Below are 27,489 nucleotides of genomic sequence, written 5' to 3'. Positions count from 1 at the left end.
GGATTGTAACGCATCAAGCAAAACCAGCTGCGCCACCGCTCAAACAACAACCGTCATTCAACAATAAGTGGCAGTGACGTTACCACGGTGCTTGTGTCAGGCTACATGCACTTTAAGGCTACATAAAGTGTCGAACGCCCGCTGGTAGGTCACGTGACAGACCCAGGTGCCATGAGTTGACGGAATGAGATGACTGGCACCGCACCCCACACACACAGACAAGACAAAAATCCTCTGTATTGCCTATACCAGACTGTTGGGACAAGTGTTGTTAGCGAGCACCTATGAAGGCCGGCACAGCACACGAGGGGGTGGGTGGCCAGCACCACGCCTCCCCAGCGGCGATGTTTACACATCGCACCAGGTACTCATTTGAGGCCGAGTCGACCAAGGGAAGGCCCAGGACTGGTTCAGATAATCGTCACCGGTGTTGGCCGTGAGCAGGAATCGAACTCGGGTCGCCGGGTTCGCGCTAACCGCCACACCACCGCTCCCCACACACACAAACACACGAGCACGCGTCTCACCGCTGATGTTGAGGTCATAGTCCCCGGCAGACAGCAGGTTGCCCACGGGTCCGTCGGCGGCGTGGCTCGCCGACACCACGTCGCTCAGCATCTTCCGTGCCGCCGTCGGCGCCGGGGCCCGCGTCTCCAGCCGCGACACGGACACACGCAGGCCGCGCATCGCGTGCAGCTGGTTGTTGGGGTCGCGCAGGTGAACTGCGACACACGGGCACGTGCATATATATGTATATACGCGTGAACGAACGAAGAACAACAACAACGGCCACTACTGGCCACTAAGTGGCGGTGACGTCACCACGGCGTGCCAGGCTACGTGCACCTTGAGGCAAACGTGAAGCGTCGAAGGCTCCCTGGCAGTAGGCAATGGAACAGAGCCCCAGGTACCATGGGTTGACTGACTGAGATGACTGGCAGATGCGCCAACTGTGCTCTCCATTCTGCCAACTTGCTGTATTTTAGCCACCCGGTGCTCTGCTCGTTGTTGTGAGCATCGCTCCTCCACCCTCCATTGTTGTTGGAGGGCTAGTGCCCGCAACTACCCAGTAGCGTCTTTCATGAGCCTCCTCCACAGACCTCGATCTTGACACAGCTGGGACCAGTCATTAGGAAGTCCAATCAGCTCCACATCCATTTGTACCGCATCAGCCTATCTCCTGCCCATTTAGCCCCCTTAATCTGGCCGGGCAAAGGCTGGATGGACATGCGGGATACGTGACGCAGCCAATAAAGTGTCGTCTGCTGTATGAGCTCGCTGATGGGACTATGTCCAGCTCTTTCAAGGATCTGTGAGCTCCTCAAACAATCCAGTCTGGTTAAATCCAGGATGGCTTGTAGACAGTCCAGCATGAATATTTCAAACAGGCGCAGATGTTACTTTAAAACAGTCTGTGTTTTGCCCGTGTTAACTGTGGCAGAAAAGACTTGAAGCTGCATAAGAAGAAACAGGCCAGGCAGCTTCCACAGATTGTTATGCAGCTGTTGAAAATATAGTGCCGCTAGACTGATTTGGAGTGAGACCTCCACTGCCAAACCGGAGCTGGCCTTAAGCACACGATCCTTGTATGGAAACTTCTCAATTTTCTCAAAAACTGCCCCATCACTCATGCAAAGTTGAGAGGGTGGAGTATTTGATGGCATACAATACTAACGCAGGTGCCTTGTTTTTATGGGGCTCATGATAAGGCCCCATCTCTGAGTGGCACGCTCCAGGTTCAGCAGCAGCGCCTCCAACTCTTCCCCGAGTGAGCAGCATTTACCAGATCACCCGCATATATAAATAACATGGATTACCAATAGGGAACCATCCCTTGACGATACCTGGTTATCGATCAGCCTCCCATTGTACCACTGCCAGGTGGAAATTCCACACACACACACGTAGAATTTCACATTGTTTTGAGCAGCAGAAGGCATTGTAGAAATATCCATTGATGTGTCAGAAGGTACTTCCATGTTCCCAACATTTACCAATCTGCACCTAACAGCGGTAAAGTATGGCCAAATAATCCTCCGACCCACACGGCATTGGGATGCCCTCATCTGGCAGTAGACTGACAAATGGGCAGCTCACGTAGTGCACTTGTCTTGCGTAAACCCTGCAGCCACTGAAGCTGCTAAATCCTCCGCAATGCTAAATGCATACAATCGATACATCGAAAAATCCATTCCCACCACTGACCCTCACTGATCCTTCCCGCTCAGCAGCGCTCGAATAACTATTTTACAGCACGGGCACTAATCAATGAGAAGCCCCACTCTGCAGCTGCGGAAAGATTTTTCTCCACCGTCCTTTATAGCGTCGAGCACTAAGTGAGCAACCAAGTGGTGGCCCGCACGCGTCACCGAGTGCCGTCAAGTGGCTGCAGAGCCAAGGATTGGGGTCGACTTGCTTCCTTGTCCCGGATTACAGCCACGTCTAATTTTAATTAATTAATTAATCCCCCCCACATACACCCCACCCCCCTCTCCAGGTTCAATCCTGACTGCGCTATCGACGGGTCAGGACACGAAGAATCCATTTGGAACTCTCACAGAGCAGTGCAACCTCCCGCCGCCTCCCCCACCCCCCGGCCCAACTGCATGTTGGAGAGCGGCCCACAGAGGTGGACATCACGGAACTACCTCTCAATTTCCTTTCAAGTGACCTCTGGTCCACACACCCCCCCCACTCGCTCTGCCACCGAAAACGATGCTTGTCGCACGTCGGTCAAAACCAATATTTTTTTTTATTCTCCTTCGGGAATTTCATAAAATGAAGTGCGGAAGCAAATTTAATTCGAAAGGGTTTTTTTTTTTCTTCCCCCCGTGCAGTCATTCATGGCTGGGCGCCGAGACCATTAACTCACTACACTTGACAGTACAGTTTCATCACAGGCACTTCCCAGGAATCAAAGCTAGACGCTCAGCCTGACCTTCTGAGCCACCAGGCCACCAGAAGCAATGTCCAGTTTTAAAGCAACTGCTTCTGCCACCAATCGCGACTCCCTTTGGACCGACTAAAACAACAAACCAAGCACTATTACACTTCTTCTTGGTTCTTTCGGTAAAGTCACGTAGAAGGGAAATAATAAAATAATAAAAATAAAACATAATAAAATAATTCTCACGACGTTTCGCTGTCTTTCCGACAGACCTGTTCTTCACCTGAGGACGGCTGCTTGCGTTGTAGCCGAAAAGTCGTGATAATTATTTTATTATGTTTAATTTTAGTATTTTATTATTTCCCTTCTACGTGATTTTACCGAAAGAACCAAGAAGATGAATCCCTGCAGTCACGAAAGCTTTAAATCGACTATTAAACTTGGTGTGAGGACGTCATCTGCAGCAATGAAGAGCAACACGCAACTGTTAAGCCATTCGAAGAAAAAAATAAAGTGCTTATATTGCCAATTTCCAAATTAGCACTCCCGTAGTGACGACGGTTTGTTAAAAGCGCACGTTGTGCTGAATGCAACGCGGTGCGTTAACAGCTGCAACGCAAACGCAGACGCGTGCGGCAGAGATGCAATATTTCCTACTAAAAAGTGCAGAGGGCAAAGTGCTGTTAGCGAGCATCAACTGGCGCATGAGGGGGTGGTGTGGCCGGAAACCAACGCCCGGCCGCCTTTGTCTCCCCAGTGACGATGTTTACACATCGTACCACGTAGTCACTTGCGGCCGAGCCGATAATGCACACATACGCTTGTACACGCGCGCGCGCGCACACGCACACACGTACGCGCTTGCGTTCATAAGACAAGCGACCCTAACCCTCACCCTCGGACGTGAGGCGGCAGAACGGTCTGAGCAGCTCCGGGAAGCTCAGGTTGTTCTTGCGCGTCACGGCCTCGGCATCTGGGCTGCACAGCGTCGCGACGCGCGGCACGAACACATCCTGCAGGAACTCGGAGGCTCCCTGAGCGCACTGCGCCATGGTGCCTCGCTCTCCTGCTCCTCCCGATTGCTCCTCCCTGATCGCTCCTCTTCCTCGTCTTCCTTGGCCTTGTTAGAGATGTCTCTTCGATACGGTTTTCCAAGAGCTTGTCTTTGGGGTGCTGGCGACCAAACGTTTGGGCTGAAATTACAGCAAAAAAATACAAACCATTTGTTAGCTTCTCACAAAGTGATGGTACTAAATTTATCCACCCTGGATAGATGATTATGCCGATTGGCAGTGGTGTAGTGGTGCAATTATAAGCGCACTGCACCAAGAGCCCAGTAGCGTTTGTTTAACATCAGTGGCAAGTGTTATATTTTTTATTTATTATAATCAGTCCATATGGATTGTGTATGATCTTCTGGGTCTCTCCTTTTAAGAAGTGTTGTGTGTGGGGGAAAACAAACAAAATATCTGAAGAAAACAAAGAGCCTCACGAACTTGTACTGCCATCTCCTGGCCGCTTCATATCGCATTGCTATGAAATGTTAAGCGATAAGAAAACAATACATTGCATGAGAGCGGTTTTGTTTTGTTTAACGTACTGCGATACAAACCCAGCAACCCGAGTTCGATTTCCGCTCACGACCAATAATAGTGGCGAATATTTGAACCGGTCCTGGACCTCCCCTAGGTCGACTCAGCCTTGAGTACTAGGTGCGGTGTGTAAACAATCAGCGCCTGGGATATGAAGGCACTTCGCGTGGTATTGGCCACCTCGACCCCTTGTGTGCCATGCCAGCCTTCATGGGTGCCCCAGCAGTCTGTTAAAGCCTGTATGGCAGAATCTTTAGTCTTTTTAAATTCTTTATATTAAGTTCACTTGCTTGCTTGCTTGCGCGCTTACGACCGTGCAAATCGTTCGGTCGTTTTTTAACCCACTTCCCGTGATCCAATCGAGCTGACATTTTGCACACAGACTCGTTGTGCGTGACAATTTATTTTCGTGAAATTTTTTTCCCAAAATTTTACACTTTTTAGGAAAAATTAATTATATTTAATTACCAATTGCTTAATGGTGGCAGGCAATCATCTGACCCATAGGTGGCAGCCATCTCAAGCCAGAGGACGAGAGGACTCTAGCCGCCACGCATATAAAGGATTTATAGTGAAAAACTTTGTTTTTACGGGTACATTTTTACGTGATGACGACGCTTAGTGGCAAATGGCAGCTGTTGTTGTTGTTGCTACATGTGCGTTGACTTGGTATGATGATGACATTGTAGGAAGCCAGCAAGAGGAAGTCAAATGCGGGCTCAGCCATTCTCCATCATCCTAAAATTAGTACAACTTTGTGGCAAACCAAGCGTTTGTCATATGGATTCAATTGCCACTCCCTTACGTAAATAGACACGTGCAAAGCCTTTGTCAATTCACTGCTGGATGAGGGCTTCCCCCATGCCACGCTGCTCAAGGGGGTTATTTGATTAAACCCCACCGCACTTAAATTTTGACTTAAAGCTTTCGTGACTGCAGGAATTAATATTCTCGGGTCTCATCTTCTTGGTTCTTTCGGTAAAGTCACGTAGAAGGGAAGTAATAAAATAATAAAAATAAAACATAATAAAACAATTGTCACGACGTTTCGGCCACAACGCAAGCAGCCGTCCTCAGGTGAAAACCAGGTCTGTCGAGGCGACAGCGTCTGAGGTCGGCTGCTTGCGTTGTGGCCGAAACGTCGTGAGAATTGTTTTATTATGTTTTATTTTTATTATTTTATTACTTCCCTTCCACGTGACTTTACCGAAAGAACCAAGAAGATGCATCCCTGCAGTCACAAAAGCTTTAAATCGAAATTTCTCGCGTCTTTCGGCAAAGTCACGTAGATAGGTTCAAAGAAAAGGTGAGGAGCATAGTAGGCACGGGAGCATAGAAGCACAGTACAGTAATACGCTGATGGATTTAGCTTCACTGCCCTCTGCAGTCCACCACGTAGCCCTGCATCATACCCGTCAACCCATACGGTTTACCCAGATTCTTGTACAGGGAAATTGAGTTTTCAGGTTCATCCTGCGTACAGCTGTTTCAATACGTGTTTCTCCCTTGTGATGGGACTTTGTAGAATGAACGTTGAGATGTATAAGGGCACGGGGTGACCAATACGGTGCCAGGTATGCCTGATGCCATGAGTAACTTGTAAATTTACAAGTCATGGCTCTGAGATATGAAACAGGGGTGGGTAAAACAAGTACCGTGCTGTGCAAGACGTCAACAGCGGATGACCTCTGCCATCAAAATGTGGAATTTCCATCACCTCCTTTGGGCTGTTAAAAGCTTGAGTGGGGAATAAAGTCACTTTCTAATTTGACCATCAGGACTTTTCGAGGACCACGTTTAAATGGCCAAGAGACGCACTCGATCTCGACAGAACCTCTGAAGCCAAGCTGGTTTATCCTGCATAGTTGACACCAGGTCACACTTCAGGCCGCCGCTGGGCTAAACTGTGGGCAGCAGAGGGCAGTGCGTAGGCATAGCATTGTTATACTGCACTTCTATTGACCCACCCTCACCAACCGCACTGGCCAACGTGGTTAAAGCACGTGTTGTATTTTTAATGCCATTGTAATTAGACACCCGGAATGTGTTTACTACTATCCCACGTCAACACTGGCACCCATCATCCCTTTACAAAGTGTAGAACCATCGTGAAGATTGGTCAGTGCTGGCTTAAGGTGACACACCATACATGCGAGAGCACTCGAGGTTTTTAATCGACGACATACTTCACCACGCTATACCGTCACCACCACTATTACCAACAACAACAACAACCACTGCCATTCGCCACTAAGTAGCGGTGACGTCACCACGACGCTTGTGCCAGGCTAGGTGCACCTTGAGGCTACCACGTGAAGTGTCGAACGCCCGCTGACAGGAGGTCACGGGGCAGACCCAGCAGGTGCCACGGGTCAACTGAGATGACCGAGATGACTGGCTGATGCACCACAATCATCACACATCATCAACATCGCAAACACTTACACCGTGCCCATCATAACCTCAATGGCTATCGTCATCACGGCCACATGATGCCGGTTTCGCACATCCCGTGCCTGTCACTCTACTGGCTGGATGAGGGCCTCTCACGGCGGGGTTGTTTGCCAATACTTCAACCAGTGCCACCACAACTATGGTCGCCACATCACCACCACCACCACAATCAACACGCACAGTCGTCACTCACGACCAACACGACCAAGCCACCCCACTATCAACACCATTATCACCACATCACCATCATCACTACCACCACCACCACAGGCCCTCTACCTCAGCCCCGTCGGCTCCACTGCTTGACGACCACGGACGCGGACAGAGTTCGCCTACCGAGTGAAAGCTGCCTCAAGGAGCTTCTCTTCCCCTCGCAAGCCGACGCCGAAGCCGCCGAAGCCGCCGCCGCCGCTGCTGCTGCTGCCTGGCGCGTCGCTACCGCTTCCTCTGCGTCTCGCAGTGCAACGCGGCCGCCATCACCCCCATGGCCCCGCCCCTCAGCCCACTGTGGCAAAGCCCCGCCCCTCATTGAAGCCCCGCCCCTCATTGAAGCCCCGCCCCTCATTGAAGCCCCGCCCCTCATTGAAGCCCCGCCCCCCTTGATCTTGTTGCCCCTCCCCCCAGATCTCGTTGCCCCTCCCCCCAGATCTCGTTGCCCCTCCCCCCCAGATCTCGTTGCCCCTCCCCCCAGATCACGTTGCCCCTCCTCCCAGATCTCGTTGCCCCTCCCCCCAGATCTCGTTGCCCCTCCCCCCAGATCTCGTTGCCCCTCCCTCCCCCAGATCTCGTTGCCCCTCCCCCAGATCTCGTTGCCCCTCCCCCAGATCTCGTTGCCCCTCCCCCCAGATCTCGTTGCCCCTCCCCCAGATCTTGTTGCCCCTCCCCCCAGATCTCGTTGCCCCTCCCCCAGATCTCGTTGCCCCTCCCCCCAGATCTCGTTGCCCCTCCCCCCAGATCTCGTTGCCCCTCCCCCAGATCTCGTTGCCCCTCCCCCCAGATCTCGTTGCCCCTCCCCCCAGATCTCGTTGCCCCCCCCTCCCCCCAGATCTCGTTGCCCCTCCCCCCAGATCTCGTTGCCCCTCCCCCCAGATCTCGTTGCCCCTCCCCCCAGATCTCGTTGCCCCTCCCCCCAGATCTCGTTGCCCCCCCCTCCCCCCAGATCTCGTTGCCCCTCCCCCCAGATCTCGTTGCCCCTCCCTCCCCCCAGATCTCGTTGCCCCTCCCCCAGATCTCGTTGCCCCTCCCCCCAGATCTCGTTGCCCCTCCCTCCCGCCAGATCTCGTTGCCCCTCCCCCCAGATCTCGTTGCCCCTCCCCCCAGATCTCGTTGCCCCTCCCCCCAATCTCGTTGCCCCTCCCCCCAGATCTCGTTGCCCCTCCCCCCAGATCTCGTTGCCCCCCCCCTCCCCCCAGATCTCGTTGCCCCTCCCCCAGATCTCGTTGCCCCTCCCTCCCCCCAGATCTCGTTGCCCCTCCCCCAGATCTCGTTGCCCCTCCCCCCAGATCTCGTTGCCCCCTCCCCCCAGATCTCGTTGCCCCTCCCTCCCCCCAGATCTCGTTGCCCCTCCCCCAGATCTCGTTGCCCCTCCCCCCAGATCTCGTTGCCCCTCCCTCCCCCCAGATCTCGTTGCCCCTCCCCCCAGATCTCGTTGCCCCTCCCCCCAGATATCGTTGCCCCTCCCCCCAGATCTCGTTGCCCCTCCCCCCAATCTCGTTGCCCCTCCCCCCAGATCTCGTTGCCCCTCCCCCCAGATCTCGTTGCCCCCCCTCCCCCCAGATCTCGTTGCCCCTCCCCCCAGATCTCGTTGCCCCCCCCTCCCCCCAGATCTCGTTGCCCCTCCCCCCAGATCTCGTTGCCCCTCCCCCCCAGATCTCGTTGCCCCTCCCCCCAGATCTCGTTGCCCCTCCCCCCAGATCTCGTTGCCCCCCCCTCCCCCCAGATCTCGTTGCCCCTCCCCCCAGATCTTGTTGCCCCGCCTCGTGGCCCCCCCACCACCAACCTCCTGGCCCCGCCCTTCCCCATTTCGTAGCCTCTTCCATCCGGGCAATGCAACGAGGTGGATTAAGCCCCCCCACCCGACCTCCTCCTGACCACGCCCCGTGGTTATTAGGCCACGCCCCATCGCCATTGGGCTACGCCCCTTTAAGCCCCTGACCGCCCCCTCCGTTCCCAGCAAATATTGCAGCCTAACTCCCACAATGCAACACAAGAAGCCGGGGTCGTTCCTCTGCCACCCCCCCACATTCCTGACCACGCCTCCTTCATTAACATAACCACGCCTCCCTCATTAACATAACCACGCCTCCTTCATTAACATAACCACGCCTCCCTCATTAACATAACCACACCTCCCTCATTAACATAACCACGTCCCCTTCGTTAAAATAAACACGCCTCCTTCATTGACATAACCACGCCTCCATCATTAACATAACCACGCCTCCCTCATTAACATGACCACGCCTCCTTCATTAACATAACCACGCCTCCCTCCCCCGCTATGGCCACGCCTACTTCGCTTTCGTGAGCACGCCCATGATTAAACCCCACCGCACCGACCAATCCGCATCGTCTAAATCCTGTGCCCCACGTGACGCGCGAGAGGAAGCGGTCGAGTCGGTCACGTGATCACCACATTTGCCCGATCACGTGGCCGGCTATGCAGCAGTGGGATCGATGGTGGCTGGGTATGATGATGTGGTGAATCAATACAATAGAGCTGGTGATGATTCACCTGATGAGTTGATGAGTTAATGATGACGTCACCCTGCTGCTGCTCTATATAAGAACGGGAGACACAGCAGAGCCTCACCATTCTGGCGAATTGCCCGATGATGCTGGTTGCAATTACCAGCGAAACGTCGTACTCAAATTGTAAATGTTGTGGCTTCAACACACCGGTGGGCTAAAGCAGTGAACTATTTGTCTTTGTCAACGTGACACTTTTTTACTGATTGGCCGTGTCGGGTGGTGGAGGGTTACGACACATTTATAAATAAACGCGATCTAAACCCAAAAACGTTCATTATGGACACCCCTGATTCATTAAATGAGACTGATCCTCGTGATGGGCCGCAGTGCTATGGGTGTATGGAGGGAGGGAGCGGTGGCGCAGTGGTTAGCGCACTACACTCTGCGTGTGCGGGGCTAGTTGGCGTGGTTATGTAAAAGAAGGCGGGGCTGAGACGGGGAGGGAGGGGCATTACCGTGTGTCCTGGTTGAGCCTCCCAGAAATATTGGATGGCTCTACAAATATTAGCCACCACGGGCGTATAGACACGAATAAAACACCGATGCCTGTGCTCACGTAATCAATTGTTTACGATTTATTTTTATTTATTTTTATTCAAATCGAATGTTACCCTTCTTAGAACCAGCATTCAACCAGAGCGAAAAAACACATGTTAGAATATGAGACAGAAAAATAGAAAAAAAGTTTAGATTTTTGACTTAAAACCTCGATTCTTACACACACGATTCCAAGCATCTCTCGCGATCTTATCGCTATCAATCAATAAAATCAATCGATTGCATCAGGCCATTCTCAACAACACCCAGTGTTTCACGATACAATATCAATGTCCGTGATATGACTGTCATCGCGATATCAGACTCCCGTAACTTTACAATTGCATTTAGAATTTCAGTAAATAATTTTTTTTTTCTTTGCTGTCCAGTACTTGAGGGAGAATACTATCCACTGCGATGAGTTTTCAAACCATTCTAACTTCATAACAAATTCCGTTCATGACATTCAGATATGCATTTATTCAATTTACTTATCAGCGATTGCCATTTCTTTAATATTTTGTCTGATATAAAAATTTTAACGTTCAAAGAAATCAAATTAGTTTTATAAAACGGGCGAAAAGGTTACCGTGGGCCTTTTATTGTGCTATACTAAACTATTTATATTTTATTTTACCAGGTGAGGCCCACTGAACTATATAGCTAATTGTCAGAAGCAACCTGGTCAAGCTGATAGCTCAACGAAGTGGCTTCTCATCACGTGGAAGTTTATAGCAGCCAAATACTCTAAATGCGTGATGCTGGTAGGAACCCCCTGGTTACACCAGCCCACAGGGGATTATTGTGTCCGTCCGTCGTGCATCCAAAAAGGGGAGGGGTGGGGCTGGGTGGAGAGGGGCTGGGTGGGGAGAGGCTGGTTGGGGAGGGTGGGGGTGGGAGGGGTGGGGCTGGGTGGGGGGTGGGAGGGGTGGGGCTGGGTGGGGAGGGGCTGGTCACCCCGTGGTGCCCTTATAAAACTCAAAGTTTAATCTACTCACGCCGGCTTGTGCCTGACCTCACAGTCAGGCATATTTGCGGAATACACCACGCCGCCGTTGACCCTGGCCATTGACCGAGCAACCCAACGTTCCTACCAGCTCCCTCCGCAGGAATGTGTTGTTAAATCGAAATGTGGAGGGGAAAATCGGGCTCTGGAGACCACCTGGAGAAGATTTCAGGCGTGTGTTGACAATGATGGCGAACAAGTGGAGACTCGTCTTCTTGGTTCTTTCGGTAAAGTCACGTAGAAGGGAAATAATAAAATAATGAAAAGAAAACATAATAACAGCGTCATTCAGACGCTGTCTCCCCGACAGACCTGGTCTTCACCTGAGAACGGCTGCTTGCGTTGTGGCCGAAACGTCGTGAGAATTATTTTATTGTTTTATTTTTATTATTTCCCTTCTACGTGACTTTACCGAAAGAACCAAAAAGATGAATCCCTGCAGTCACGAAAACTTTAAATCGAAAGTTAATTATTTTATTATTTTTATTATTTTATTATTTCCCTTCTACGTGACTTTACCGAAAGAACCAAGAAGATGAATCCCTGCAGTCACGAAAGCTTTAAATCGAAATTTAAGTGGAGACTCTTTTACTTTTGAAGCTATTAACATACATTTGTTATCATGTGACAGTGTCGGAATCCATACTCTTGAGTTCTTTCGGTAAAGTCACGTAGGTAGAAAAATAATAGATCACGACGTTTCGATCGCAACACAAGCAATCGGCATCAGGTGGGACAACCACAGCAGTGTTTTCTCGCCGCGGTTGTCCCACCTGATGACGGTTGCTTGTGTTGCGATCGAAACGTCGTGATCTATTATTTTTCTAACTACGTGACTTTCCCGAAATAACCAAAGAATATGTTACAGTGTATTATCCGTTCTTTTCTTCCATTAAAAACGACAGTCCCATGTAAGTGCTAACATTGTTTTGAAGCACCCTGTATGCAGGCGTCAGGGTCGGGATCGAACCCACGACCTCCTGTATACCAGGCAAGGTAGTTAACATCTCCTAGCCACCGTGGCGTCCTACTAGGTTGTGGAATCGCAGAAACACTCATGGTCGCCCATCCAGGTGCTATCCAGGTTCAACCTGCTTACGCTTCCAAAATGTCTCGATCAGGTGCATATATTATTTTTATTATTCTATTTTGTGTTTATATAAGCCGGCGGCGGTCAGTGAAGGAGGTGACGGAATGAATGTAGGGACAGGGGCTGGGAATGGAGCTGGTGTTGCTGGGGTAGGTAAGGCAAAAAAAGGTGGAATGTGATGTTTTTTGGCCAATACCAGTTACATTTTGCCGGGTTTTTGTTGTTGTTGTTTTACGAGGTGAGGAAACAGGTAGTACCCGGAGGAAATCCATGCAGGACAGGGGAAGAGCGAAGACATTTTTAGACAAAACATCATTTCCAGGAATGTTCCGTCTCCATTTCGGGAGTAAACAACAATCCCCCCCAAAAAATCATCCCACTGCGGTCAATTCAACGAATTTTGTCAAAACAACACTCTGTGGATCCACCGCTACACTCAAGGCACGCAACAACGAACAACGTCCACGGATGACGTCTCAATGGAGTTAACGTTGCCAGCACTTTCCAAGCAGGCTGCGTTGAGCTTCATAATAGAAACTGTGCACGGTTCCTTGGGTGTCCGGCTGGAAAAAAACTTGATAACCCACGAATATATATTAGCGATAAAACCTTTAACACCTGGCACCACCACCAGCACGTAAAGGGGATTCGAGTTGAAGATTTAATGCACGGGGAGAGAGAGTGAGAGAGAGAGGAGCGGGAGAGGAGAACTCCGCGGTCCGGACAGGTGGACCAGTCGGTCCAGACGGGAGGACCAGTCGGTCCAGACGGGAGGGCACGGGGTTCCGCACGGGAGGACACGGCGGTTTTTATGGGAGTGCTTGGCGGTCCGGACACCAGCGGGCCCATCCATTCCGCACGGAACTTTCACCTCCTGCTGCCGCGGAACGGCTGCTGCTGCTGCCCCCCGTGCCCGGTGGAGCCAATGGGCACGAAGGCGTGCTGGCGCCCATCGCCGGCGCCGAGGCAGACTTCGCGGTAATGCACGTAGCAATCCTGGCACGTCACCTTCTGGCACGAGCGGCAGTTGAGGGCGCCGTTCGCGTCTCCGCAGAAGCCGCAGTGGATCGTCGCGAGTGACGGTTTCGCCGGCACCGCCGCCGTCACCCCCTGTTGCTGCTGCTGCTGCTGCTGGTGCAGCTGCTGGCTCTTGATGCTGGACTCGGAGCGCCGCAGTTTTGGCGAAGCGCCGTCGTCTGCTCCCTTGCACGCGTGCAGCTGCATGCACGACTCGCACAATGGGTTCCGGCAGTAGTGGCACTTCTCCACCGCGGCAACGCGGCACCGGTAGCAAACGTCGAACGTCGCGGCGCCAATGTCACCGCAGCTCTTGCCGACGCTGCCGGAGCTGCCGGCGCCGGAGTCCGACGAGACGACGGGGTTCGTGGCGCGGCGTTGGTTGCCGCGCATGGACGCGCTCTGCTGCTGGTGGTGGTGAGAGGGGGGTACTGGTTGGCGCGCCACCATCTCGGCCCCTGTCCCCGAAACGTTGGCGCCGGCCTGGAATCGGCCGCGAAAGTCCGCGCGGTCGCTCGGCGAGCTGCTCATGCGCATGAGCGACGGCGTCGGCCGGAGAATGGTTTCGTCACGGTCGGCCGCGCCACCACCACCGCCGTCACCACCGACGTCGTCTTCGTTGTCCTGCGCCAACGCGGCCGCGATGGCGGCGTCGTTTCGCTCCCGCGAAGCGCGATCGGCGCTGCTTAGCACCGCCGGCAGGATCTCCGGCGCTTCCACGGCCTGCCCCGAAAACGACGCCCCGTGGAAACTCGGTACCCCGCCGCAGCCGCCAACACCGTCGTCGTAACCGTCATCGGCGGCGGCGGTGGCGCCGGTCGCGGCGGCGGCCGCTTTGCCGGCGTCGCCGTTCGCCATCTCGGCGGTCGCCGCCGCCCGCGCCAGCGCGGCGACCTGCGCCTCCAGGCCGCCGCGCGTGCCCCGCCGGCGCTCGCGCACCACGTGGCCTAGCGGGAGGCGGAGGGCGCCGGCGCGAGTCGCCATCTCCTCCATGAGCCGGCACTCGGCGGCGGCGAGGAAGAGGTCGAAGGCGACAGCCAGGGCGACGTCGGGCTGGGAGCGGCCGCGACGCTCGTAGGCGACGGCGGCGCCGTCGGCGCCGTCGGCGCCGTCGCTCTCCGGCGGGCAGCGGTTGAAGCCAAGCAGGTGGAGGATGCGTTCGGTGTCGTCTTTGCGCAGGACGCCGCGAACCCAGTAGACGAAGGGCCCAGAGAAGGCCTGCGCACGGACAGGTGGACAGCGACGGAGCCGTTAGTTTAGCCGGGGCTCAGGCGCCCACCGCTGCTGCGGAGTGCTCAGCGTGAACGGTGTTGTGCGTGCAGTTTGTACATTTACAGGGACTCGTCTAAGTACGAACATTCGACGTAGGAACTTTCATAGATACGAACAAACCTGTGCGTTTGTCCAATCGCCGATTCGGACCGAGAGTCATAAGTGCATAGATGGCGGTGGTGGCATCTACATGTTTAGACCATGAAAAACCAGTGGCATCTACATCTACGGGAGATTATATAACTTTTAAAGCCATTCCCCGTATTTAGTGTACACGCCGTACAACTTGTTTTGAACCTAACGCGTTCATAAGTAGAGTCTCTGTATTTGTTCGTGGTACATGTGGTCCATAAACTCCTTTCTGTCACCACGCATTAAAGTTAAAGCATTAAATGACTATGACTGGTGGTCTCCGAACCCAAGTTTAGGCAGCGTTTTGTACGCGAGTACACGCCACTGAATCACAATCAGAATATGTATTGATGCTGCAGGAATCCGGCGGGTTCAGAACTTTACAGCAACAAACAGCACAAAATCACGATAGGCGTGCAAAGTATAGGAAAGGTAAGCAAATGACTTTGAAAATAAATAAGTAAAACTACCTTATTTTTTTCCCGGGCAAAGCCCATTGGCCACAAATGACAGCTCAACGAAGCGGCTCATCACGTGGCAAGTTATCGCAGAAAAATTATCGAAATAATCTAAACTGGACTGGGGTCCCCCAACAAAAAAACAAAGGCAAAGATCCCCATGTAGCCTCAGCAGACTGTTGGGGCAAGTGCTGTTAGCGAGCACCCATGAAGGCCGGCGCGGCACACGAGGGGGTGGGTGGCCAACACCACGCCCGGCCGCCTTTGTCACCCCATTAGCGATACTCATTTGAGGCTGAGTCGACCGCGGGGAGGCTTAGGACCAGTTCAGACAATCGTCACAATGTGTTGGCCGCGAGCGGGAATCGAACCCGGGTCTCTTCCGGGTTCGTAGCGCAGCGCAGCGCTAACCGCTACCGCTCCCAGCGCAGCCCCGAATGAAGTCGCGGGCTGGGGATGACATCAGTGAGACACCGCAGTTCCCCGAGAGAGGACCACACGTGGCATCTGGATATATTGTGGATGTAAAATGATACAGGGTTCCCTCGGTTTTTTTTTCGCGAGGGATACGCTGCGGAGATGCTCGTGAATATAAAATTCGACCTCAGATAAACGCATAAGCTATTAAGTACGTGTATAGGAATGGATGGTAATAACTCTAAAGCCATTGATTAAAATATATAGTGAAGACGAATAAATATTAAAGTATTAAATGTCATTACTTTATCCCATCACATTCTCTCTCATCACTTTATTTCATCACTTTATTTCTCTCTCTCTCTCTCGATGCGGATAGCCAAAAATCGCGGATAGCCAAGTTCATGAATAACGAAGGGAACACTGGGCATGCGCGTAAAACGATTTATGGGGTTCACCGATTGGACGACTGATAATACTAACCATGAAGCACCGGGGTAACATCGACTGGAGTTGTGTGGTTCGCGGGATCGGGTTGATTTATGGTCGAGTGTTGCTGTCAGTGTTTCCCGTGATGCCGTTCTGATCTCTTTCTGACTGTCTCTGCCCTGATCTCTATCTGACTGTCTCTGCTCCGATCTCTATCTGGTTGCCTCTGCCCTGATCTCTGTCTGGCTGTCACTGTTCTGATCTCTATCTGGCTGTCTCTGTTCTGATCTCTATCTGGTTGTATCTGCCCTGATCTCTGTCTGGCTGTCACTGTTCTGATCTCTATCTGGTTGTCACTGCCCTGATCTCTATCTGGTTGTCTCTGCCCTGATCTCTATCTGGCTGTCTCTGTTCTGATCTCTGTCTGGCTGTCACTGTTCTGATCTCTATCTGGTTGTCTCTGCCCTGATCTCTATCTGGTTGTCTCTGTTCTGATCTCTGTCTGGCTGTCTCTGCTCTGATCTCTATCTGGTTGCCTCTGCCCTGATCTCTGTCTGGCTGTCACTGTTCTGATCTCTATCTGGCTGTCTCTGTTCTGATCTCTATCTGGTTGTCTCTGCCCTGATCTCTATCTGGTTGTATCTGCCCTGATCTCTGTCTGGCTGTCACTGTTCTGATCTCTATCTGGTTGTCACTGCCCTGATCTCTATCTGGTTGTCACTGCCCTGATCTCTATCTGGTTGTCTCTGTTCTGATCTCTATCTGGTTGTATCTGCCCTGATCTCTGTCTGGCTGTCACTGTTCTGATCTCTATCTGGTTGTCACTGCCCTGATCTCTATCTGGTTGTCTCTGCTCTGATCTCTATCTCGTTGCCTCTGCCCTGATCTCTGTCTGGCTGTCACTGTTCTGATCTCTATCTGGCTGTCTCTGCTCTGATCTCTATCTGGTTGCCTCTGCTCTGATCTCTTTCTGACTGTCTCTGCCCTGATCTCTATCTGGTTGTCACTGCCCTGATCTCTATCTGGTTGTCTCTGCTCTGATCTCTATCTGGTTGCCTCTGCCCTGATCTCTGTCTGGCTGTCACTGTTCTGATCTCTATCTGGCTGTCTCTGTTCTGATCTCTATCTGGTTGTCTCTGCCCTGATCTCTGTCTGGCTGTCACTGTTCTGATCTCTATCTGGTTGTCACTGCCCTGATCTCTATCTGGTTGCCTCTGCCCTGATCTCTGTCTGGCTGTCACTGTTCTGATCTCTATCTGGCTGTCTCTGTTCTGATCTCTATCTGGTTGTCTCTGCTCTGATCTCTATCTGGCTGTATCTGCCCTGATCTCTGTCTGGCTGTCACTGTTCTGATCTCTATCTGTCTGTCTCTGATCTGATCTCTATCTGGTTGTCTCTGCTCTGATCTCTATCTGGCTGTATCTGCCCTGATCTCTATCTGTCTGTCTCTGTCTCTGATCTCTATCTGTCTGTCTCTGATCTCTGGCTGTCTGTCTCTGTCTCTAATCTCTATCTGTATGTCTCTGCTCTGATCTCTATCTGTCTGTCTCTGCTCTGATCTCTGTCTGGCTGTCTCTGCTCTGATCTCTATCTGTCTGTTTCTGCTCTGATGTCTATCTGTCTGTCTCTGCTCCGATTTCTACAATGTTGTACTTCGTCACTCATGCAAATCGTGGCATCTCGAGTTCTCACTTGGTTACAATAAAATCGACTTGAGACTCGGCACAAACGCTGGAATGTCATTGCTGCTGCTGCTGTTTTGGTAAAAACCCCGTCGCCGTGACACCAGTTCAGGTTTTAGATTCCATTTTCCTTCCACTTTCACTTAAAAGCACACGACGGTGCCTTTAAAAGATGCCCATTTCCCTTGTACAGCCCAGAACCAGCAGTGGAAATCGTTCCCCTCCAGTCTACGGCAAGATGTAAACCAAATCGCTTGGTATACAGAACGTTGTGGATACGATTCAGACCCTGACACCTGCTGTATATTTGAAGTTTGCGTGTCTCTCTCCCCGTGGTGGCATGGCTTTTTCTGCGGGTCCTCCGGTTTTTTCCTCCACATTTAGAATCAACATCACGCGTTTAGAGTATTTGGCTGCTGTACATTACCACGTGGTGATGATAATCCCACTTCGTTGAGCTATCATTTGTGGCCAGGTCACTTCTGAAAAAGAGCTACATAGCTCGGTTGGACTTGCCTGGCCAAGTAAAAAATAGTTTACGTTGAACTTCTGTTGCACCGTGCGCAGGGGACGAGTTAGTTTACCCATCGGACAACCCCCGCCAGTCACGTGACTTCTCCCCAATAAGCGGTTCTCATTTCATCGACCACGGAGCGACGACGTCGACGTCGACGACGATGGGCCGAGTCGATCCCCACCACCGCCACCCTCCCCGGCGCAACGAGAAGTCGAACTCGCCGAGACAGCCAGCGAGCGGACGGGAGGCGGGTGCCGTGGCTGTCGCCTGTTTGGTTTTTCGTCTCGTCCGCTACCGGGACGAGGTTCATCACGCCATGGGTAGGGGGGGGGGGCGGAAGGCCAAGGTGGAGGTAGGGGGGGGGCTGTGTCGTGTGTCGGGTGAGAAGGGGGGGGGGGAAACACGTCGAGAATTTGCGCGCATGTCGTTAAAATCGTCCCAGGGACCTGTCTATGTGTCTGTCTGTTAGTCTCTGTGTGTCTGCGTGTCTGCGTCTCCCCTTCACTGTGTCTCTGCGTGTCTGCATCTCTCAGTCTCTGCGTCTCTCTATCTATGCATCTCTGTGTCTCTGCATCTGTCCATCTGTTAGTCTCTGCGTGTCTGCGTCTCTCCGTCTCTGTGTCTCCCCTTCACTGTGTCTCTGCGTGTCTGCATCTCTCAGTCTCTGCGTCTCTCTATGCGTCTCTGTGTCTGTCCATCTGTCCATCCGTGCGTGTCTGTGTCACTGCGTCTCTCCGTCTCTGTGTCTCCCCTTCACTGTGTCTCTGCGTGGCTGCATCTCTCAGTCTCTGCGTCTCTCTATCTATGCGTCTCTGTGTCTGTCCATCTGTCCGTCCGTGCGTGTCTGCGTGTCTGCATCTCTCCGTCTCTCCGTCTCTGCGTCTCTCCATTTCTGTATCTCTGTGTCTCTCCGCGGCTCTACGACAAACCTGGCAAGTTTCGCAGCCGCGGCAAAGTGTCCTCTTGTTTAATTCACGTAAGCCGTCTATAAGCTGTCTCTCTCAAACGGTTCCCATCACCCCCCCCCGCCCCCCGGGCATCTGAAGGAAGCGTTAATGTTAATCTCCACTATTCCCCCGGTCCCCTGGCTCCTCGGAACGCTTACCCGCCAAAATGACGACGGTGTTTCCTCCTCCTCCTCCGCCGGGACGCCCGCCTGCCCGCATTCGCGCGCGTGCCCACCCGCGCGTGGCATTTGGACGATTTGAAGCTGCGTCTCGTTTGCCACAAGATCCCGACATTAATTCAATCTCGTAATTCCGGAGGGTGAAAACCTTATTAGATTTGCCGTCTTCCAGTCAAGTGCGTGCGTTTTTGTTGTCGACACCGCTGAATAATATTACTGTGTTTTTTTTTTATTTCCCCAAGCCGGTGTGTACACACACACACACACGCGCGTGCGTGCGCGAGTGCGTACGTGAGTAAGTGCACGTATGAGTGCGTGTGTGCACGCTTGTGTGTGAGTGCGCGTGTGAGTGTGTGTGTGGTGGGGAGCGATGGTGTAGCGGTTAGCGCGCTGCGCTATGAACCCGGCGACACGGGTTCAATTCCCGCTCACGGCCAACGCCAGTGACGATTATCTGAACCGGTCCCGGGCCTCTCCTAGGTCGACTCGGCCTCAAATGAGAACCTGGTGCGGTGGTTTAAACATCGCCACTAGGAAGACAAAGGCGGCCGGGTGTGGTGCTGACCACCCACCCACTCGTGTGTTGTGCCAGCCTTTATAGGTGCTCGCTAACAGCACTTGCCCCTACAATCTGTTCAGGCTATATGTGAGTGTGTGTGCGTGCATGCGTGCGTATGTGTGTGTTGGATGCAGTGGTTAGTGCATTGCATTACGCACCAGAAGACCTGGGTTCGATTCCCGCTCACGGCCAACATTGGTGACAAGTATGAACTGATGCTGGGCCTCCCCAAGGTCGACTCAGCCTTAAATGAGTACCTGGTGCAGTCTGGTAAACATCATCACTTGGGAGATAAAAGCGGCCGAGCGTGGGTCCGGCCACACCACCCCCTTGCGCACTCTCCTGGCCTTAATAGGTGCTCACAAATAGCATTTGCCACCACAGTTTATCTGGGCTACAGAGAAGTTCATTGCACAACAGTCAACGTGATTGTTTTAATTCTCAGAGCTGAAATTTCAGCCAATTAAAAAAGTAAGACGTGAAAATCCCATTTTAAACGAGATGTTTTCTTTTTTGTGCCATCATCTGTTCACTTGAGAACCCCAGGTTCAATCACAACTCAGTCTGTCCCAGTCTGTGGATCTCTATGCGAATCCGCGGGTCACTATTCGCGTCTTTCTGCATCCGTGCAAGTCTGCGGGTCTCTGTGTCAGCCGCTGGTGACTGGGCTGAGACAATCAGTCTACCACAACTCGATAACCCCGTTCAATGACGGGTGACTAAGACCCCGATTTGAACCCAGGCCCTGGACGTTTGCCGTCCCAGCATTTCTGACCTCCGAGGCATCCGGCCTCCACTGCTTAACGAACATTTTATAATTGGGCCAGAATATCGGTGGCGTATTACGTTAAAGGGTGCGCGTGGTTTTCCCCGCGCGTACCGGTGCCCCGTCAAGAGAGCCATGCGGTGGCGGTGGCTGCCTGTAACCCCGGCACCAGCGTGGAGACAGGCAGCGGGGGTTGGTGGATCAAGCGCGGACGTGCTGCGAAACTCGCTTCACATGGGGCGTCGCGGATGTATTCCGTACCCCTGGCTCCACTACGAGAGGGCGGTACGGGGAGATAAAGCGTTTCCCCCCTCGCGCAAGGCGTGGGTGGCTCCCGCTCGTATGACGAGCACCACTCATCGTTAATCAGCTGGAAACACCTTGAGATAGAACCCCAATTCAGTGGCGGGACCCTCCAGAAAAAAGGAAAGAGTGGCTCTCTCCTGCATTAACAAGCAAATTAAATGAAAATAGGAAAATACAATGACCCCCCTCTCCCCCATAAAGCCTTTAACAGACTGTTAGGGCAAGTGCTGTTAGCGAGTAACGCCTATGAATGAACGCACTGTGCTACACGAGGGGGTGGGTGGCTGGCACCATGTCCGGCTGCCTTTGTCTCCCCAGTGGCGATGGTTAAACCACCGCACCAGGTTCTCATTTGAGGCCGAGTCGACCTAGGGGAGGCCCAGGAACAGCGGGGCTTGCCGGGTTCGTAGCGGCGGTGCGTTAGCCGCTGCACCGCCGCTCCCCACACAAAGCCAAAGATCCCCCGTATGTAGCCTTTACAGACTGTTGGGGCAAGTGCTGTCCGCATGGACACAATGCCACGCACACACAGAGGAATATCGTGTGATGAGAAACCCACACTTAAAACGAAAACTATTTTTTTTATTTTACCAGGTAAGTCCCACTGAGCTATGTAGCTCTTTATCAGAAGCTACCCAGCCACACAAATGATAGCTCAACGAAGCAGCTTATCACGACGTGGAAACTTACAGCAAGCCAAACACTCTGAAATGCACGCCAACTGTAAATGTGGTGGGAAAAAACCAGAGGACCCGGAGAAGAATCCACGCGACCACGGGAAGGGAAAGAGAGAAAGAGAGAGCACGCAAACTCCACATACACAGCAGGCGTCAGGGGTCGGGTATAAAACCCACAACCTCCTGCTTACCAGGCGAGGTAGTTAACATCTCCTGACCACCGCGGCGCCCCTGATCAGGCCTCCGCGGCGCGGCAACCGAAACACCGGCAAGCACACTCCAAATACACGGCGGGGGGCCATCGTAAGCGCCGAGGGATCGGTGTCCCCCGCCCACCCCACCCCCACCCCCGACCCACCTTGATCTGCCGAAACTCCTTCTTCCAGGGGTAGAGGAACACGTGGAGGCTCACCGTCTCGAACCAGTCGAGGCAGCGGGCGATGGCGCCCAGCCCCGGGGGGCCTGGCCGTCGCTGCGAGCCCTCGACGACTCCGTAGACGTCCACGCGGCCGAACGTCGAGCCGGAGCCGGAGCCGCCGCCGGAGCCGCCGGCGGCGGCGTGCTCCCGCGAGGCCAGCAGGGACCGCGCGTCCCGCCGGAGGTCGGCGGCGTCGCCCGGGGGCCGTCGGCCGCGGCCGCCCGGCGCCGAGAGGCGCGCCTCGTGGAAGCGAGCGTAGCTCTGGAAGAGGAGGTCGCGCTGCACCGTCGCTGCGGAGACGGAGCCGGCGACGGCGACGGCGGGTACCGCCGCGCGGGGCCATGGCGCGGGTGGCGGCTGCGCGCGGTCGCAAGCGGGGAAGGGGGCGGGCGGTGGAGACGGAATGAGAATTCTAGATTTGAAGCTTTCGTGACTGCAAGCATTCATATTCTTAGGTTTTTTCGGTAAAGTCATGTAGGTAAAAAATTAAAATTAATAAAAGTCAAATAAAAATAAAATAAAATAAATAAAATCACGACGTTTCGGAGGCAACACAAGCTTCCGTCTTCAGGTGGAACCGTCACAGCACGATAGCTGTATCAAGTGATATCAAGTGATACAGCTATCGTGCTGTGACGGTTCCACCTGAAGACGGAAGCTTGTGTTGCCTCCGAAACGTCGTGATTTTATTTTAATTTTATTAATTTTTATTTTTTACCTACGTGACTTTACCGAAAAAACCTAAGAATACGGAATAATAATTTTTTTATTGACACCCGGAGGAATCCGATTGGACCCATGAATCTCTTTTTTTTTTACAGACGTACTTTTACACAGACGCACATTTTTACACAGACGCACCTTTGCCACAGGTGTACAGACGTCACTGTGCCGCGCGTGTGTGTGGGGGGAAGCGTCGTGAAGTGACGCCGCTTATTTATCTATAAAAAAAATATCACACCAAGTGTTAAACCTTTGTGTTGGTTTCCGCAGGGCTTTGTCTGTTACGCAATAGCTACTGATTATTATTCATATTGTCCTATTTATAAACTGCCATCAGGCACCATGGTGCAGGCAAGTGAGGTCTCCAGGCCTGATCATCAACACTCCCTCTATCCTGGCATCTCTAATTACGCGATATGAAGGAAGGCCTATTTTGTATGTTTCTTTTAAGGCCGCAGTGTTGTTGATGAACGTGTTTAAATACGTATTGTATACTCTTTGGTTCGTTCGCTAAAGTCACGTAGGTAGAAAAATAAAACAAAATACAACTAATAATACGAACTTCCTTCGCACCGTACGCAGCCAGCCGTGCTAATCGGAGGTGTGAAGGTGTGTCGAGTGATCATTCCACCTCCCCACCCCCTAAATCTCATCAGATCTCGGAAGCTAAGCAAGATGGGGCCTGGCTGAATGGTCGCGCTGGGGGATGGGTGACCACCAACTTGGCAGAACGAAACAGAATCCGCAGACGACATTCAATCTACTGACACGGCCTTTCTGCGAGATTATATCTCACTCGCCTGGTATGCAAGGAGGTTGTGGGGTTTGATCCCAACCCTGATGCCTGCTGCTGTATATTTGGAGTTTGCGTGTCTCTCTCTCATCATCATCACGGTGGCTAGGAGATGTTAACTACCTCGCCTGGTACACAGAAGGTCGTGGGTTATTTCCCAACCGTGACGCCTGCTGTAAATTTGGATTTTGCGGTGTCTCTCTCTCATCATCATCACGGTGGCTAGGAGATGTTAACTACCTCGCCTGGTATACAGGCGGTCGTAGGTTCGATCCCGACCCTGACGCCTGCTGTATATTTGGGGTTTGCGGTGTTTCTCTCTCTCATCATCATCATCACGGTGGCTAGGAGATGTTAACTACCTCGCCTGGAACACAGGAGGTCGTGGGTTATTTCCCAACCGTGACGCCTGCTGTATATTTGAATTTTGCGTGTCTCTCTCTCCCCGTGGTCGATTTTTCTCCGGGTCCTCTGGTCTTTTCCCCTCCACATTTTTTAATCAACGTCACGCGTTTGGGGTATTTGGATGAAAACGATCTCCAAACGATAAACCCCACTTCGTTGGGCTATCATTTGTGATATGTCGCTTGTGAAAAAGTAGCCACATCGCTCAGTGGGACCTTACCTGATCAAATATTTGTTTTCATAGTAGTTAAGAACGCAACAGGTGGATTACTCCACAAATCTGACTTGTCGCCTGATGAAGCTCGTTGTAATTACTGGCGAAACGTCGTACTCAGATTGTAAATGCTGTGTGGGTTTACTCTCCAACACGCCGGTGTGCTGTACTAGTGACGAATTGGCACGTTTTGTTTACGTGACAAACCTTACTAATTGGCTGTGTCGGGTGGTGGCGGGTTTAACGACACATTTATAATCTCGCGATCTAACCCCCCAAAAAATATATATTCTGTACATCATGGCGTTAGTAGTTCAGTTGAATATCAGCGTCGCTGACTGAAGATAACCACACAGCTCTGGACCCATCAGCTGCAAGCTGATGGGATCGGTTGTACTGTAGTCCTGTTGCACCACCGCCTTCACCGGCCCGCGGTGACCAGCGCGGTGAAGTATGGCGGAATAAAGGGCCCGTCCATAAATGACGTCACGCGATTTTGGACGATTTTTGATCTCCCCTCCCCCCTTCGTCACATGACGTCACAAAAAGTCAGACCCCCCCCCCCCTCAAATATTACGTCACAAAGCTCTGCCCCCCCCCCCCCAAAACCATATTTCCATTTTGAAAATAAAACATGCTTCAAATCGCTTTAAACTATTGTCATTGCAGTGCGTATTTAATGTGCCGCTGCACTCTGATGTTGCAGGAGAAAACATTTATTACAAAGTCTATTTAATTAAGTAGAACGTGTTGTCTATAGTTATTTAAAGTTGCGCATTTTGATGTGACGTCACATTTCTCACCCCCCCCCCCTCGTCACACATCGTCACAAATATCTGACCCCCCCCCCCCCAGGTACGTGACGTCATTTATGGACGGCCCCAAACGGTGCCGTTGACGACTGTACATCATACACACGTAGAGTCACAAGACAAAGATCACCCGCATAGCCTCCACGGACTCTGTGGCAAGTGCTGTTAGCGAGCAGCACCCAACGAAGGCCGGCACGGGTGGGGGGGTGGCCAGCACCGCGCCCCCGACCGCCTTTGTCTCCCTCCAGTGGCGATGTGCTACCACACAACCGCGTCTCAGGTACTCACTCGAGGCCGAGTCGACCTAGGGGAGGCCCAGGACCGGTTCGGACGCTCTCCGCACACAGGAAGAGGACGTGAGACCGAACAGAGGCACCACAACAACGCAACGCACGAACCACCGTTGAACACAAACGGCAAAAACTCAGCACGTGTTGTTACCTTCCGTGGTGGTGGTGGTGCTTGGTGGTGTCTCGCCGGTGATGATGGCGATGATGATGATGATGTTACATCGACGAGGAGGATGATGATGATGATGGCAGAGCGAGAGAAGGAGCGTTGTGATGTCGCGAAAAACCTTCAACAGACCATTTCCTGGTGCTCAAAAAACGTCGCCTCCCAGCGCCCCCTCGCGTCACGCAGCGCTGTTGCTGCACGTGACTCGTTTAAGGCCGAGTCGATCTAGGGGTAAAAGGCCCGTCTCTCGGCTCGTGCTCTTTCGGAGGTAAGGGGCCGTCCATAAATGACGTCACGCACCTATGGCGGGCGGGGTGTTTGAGAAATGTGACGTCACATCAAAATGCGGAACTTTAAGTAACTATAGACAACACGTTCTACTTAATTAAATAGACTTTGTAATAAATGTTTTCTCCTACAACATCAGAGTGCAGCGCCACATTAAATACGCACTACAATGACAATAGTTTAAAGCGATTTGATGCGTGTTTAATATATATTTTTGGGGGGGGGGGGCAGAGCTTTGTGACGTCATATTTGAGGGGGGGGTCTGACTTTTTGTGACGCCGTGTGACGAGGGGGGGGGGGGCGTCAAAAATCGTCCACGGCACACAAAGGAGGTGGGTGGCCAGCACCACGCCTTGTCGCCTTTGTCTCCCCAGTGGCAATGTTCACACACAGCACCAGGTAGTCATTTGAGGTTGAGTCGACCTAGGGGAGGCCCAGAACCGGTTTCAGATAATCGTGACTGCTGTTTGGCCGTGAGCGGGATTCGAACTCGGGTCCCCGGGTTCGTTGCGCGGCGGCGCGCTAACCGCTGCACCACCGCTCCTCCACACAAAGACAAAGACCTCCCGTATAGCCTTAACAGACTGTCGGAGCAAGTGCTGGTAGCGAGCGCCAATGAGGGCTGGCACGGCACACGAGGGCGTGGGTGGCCAGCACCACGCCCGGCCGCCTTTGTCTCCCTGTTGACGATGTTTGAGGCTGAGTCGACCTAGGGGAGACCCAGAACCGATTCAGATATTCGCCTCTGCCGTTGGCCGTGAGCGGGGTTCGTAGCACTACCGCTCCTCCACACAAAGACAAAAATCCCCACCCCTCCGTATAGCCTTGAACGGGCTATTGGGGCAAGTGCTGTCCACATGGACACAATGCCACACACACACGAAACGCAATTTAAATTTGCGATTAAACCTCCGATGTGTTTACGGGGTTCTTCTTAGCTCACGTGACCACACAGAGATATTTCACGGACTCTCTGATTTACGTGAACTCACACCGCGTGTGATGATAGACACAAGCGGGCCTAATTAAACCGTGACACCCCCATTCCCACCCCACCCGAGTTAATTATACCGAGGAAAACATGATAAAAGTGGCAGGAATATATATATAAAATATAATTATTCTTCAAAACATCCAATTTGCATATATTGATATGCATTAATTGGGCTGTGTGTATATGAATAATGACATTTGTTGTAGTGTTGCCAAGACACATTTAAACACATTCCCTCCACCTCTTTGCTTCTGCATTAAACAAAAACAACCTCATACGTAGTAAAACATTCTGGTCCTTTGTCAATCCACTGCTGGATGAAGGCCTCTCCTCTCCTCACCCTGCGTCGGCCAATGGGGTCGTTCGACCATACTTCACCACGCTGGTCAGTGTGCATTGGAAAAAGGGGAGGGGGAGGGGAGAGAAATTAGTTCTAGGGCCAGTTCAGATATCACTCGATGGTCGTGTGTAGTCAGGGCTGGGAATTGAACTCAGGTAGCCGGGCCCGACCTCGCCCGAACTCACCTGACCTCACGTGACCTCACCCGAACTCACCTGACCTCACCTGACCTCACCCGAACTCACCTGACCTCACCCGAACTCACCTGATCTCACGTGACCTCACCCTAACTCACCTGACCTCACGTGACCTCACCCGAGCTCACGTGACCTCACGTGACCTCACCCGAACTCACCTGACCTCACGTGACC

The 27,489-nt window shown here is 52.5% G+C and overlaps 2 protein-coding genes across 2 annotated transcripts in view; both read right to left on the bottom strand.

Annotated features, from left to right (window-relative positions):
• The window catches only part of TRAPPC8 (trafficking protein particle complex subunit 8), a 68,217-nt gene extending 60,794 nt beyond the window's left edge, over positions 1 to 7,423 (bottom strand). The window contains 3 exon segments of the mRNA XM_061572098.1: positions 528 to 722; positions 3,783 to 4,080; positions 7,270 to 7,423. Of these exon segments, the coding sequence (XP_061428082.1) occupies positions 528 to 722; positions 3,783 to 3,939 (352 nt within the window). The 5' untranslated portion in view covers positions 3,940 to 4,080; positions 7,270 to 7,423.
• Positions 7,424 to 12,053: 4,630 nt separating this feature from the next.
• Positions 12,054 to 22,893, bottom strand: LOC133354867 (spermatogenesis-associated protein 2-like). The gene is made up of 3 exons (XM_061572019.1): positions 22,870 to 22,893; positions 22,034 to 22,450; positions 12,054 to 14,552 (listed from the first exon to the last, which is right to left on the bottom strand). Exons 1-3 carry the CDS (start codon positions 22,891 to 22,893, stop codon positions 13,185 to 13,187), a joined length of 1,809 nt encoding a protein of 602 aa, XP_061428003.1. The 3' UTR covers positions 12,054 to 13,184.
• Positions 22,894 to 27,489: the final 4,596 nt, after the last annotated feature.

This window comes from Lethenteron reissneri, chromosome 49 (genome assembly GCF_015708825.2).
Source record: "Lethenteron reissneri isolate LAM-NWPU_2019-01 chromosome 49, ASM1570882v1, whole genome shotgun sequence".
In the NCBI taxonomy this organism is placed as follows: domain Eukaryota; kingdom Metazoa; phylum Chordata; class Hyperoartia; order Petromyzontiformes; family Petromyzontidae; genus Lethenteron; species Lethenteron reissneri.
This window is presented reverse-complemented; position numbering and strand designations above follow the sequence as displayed.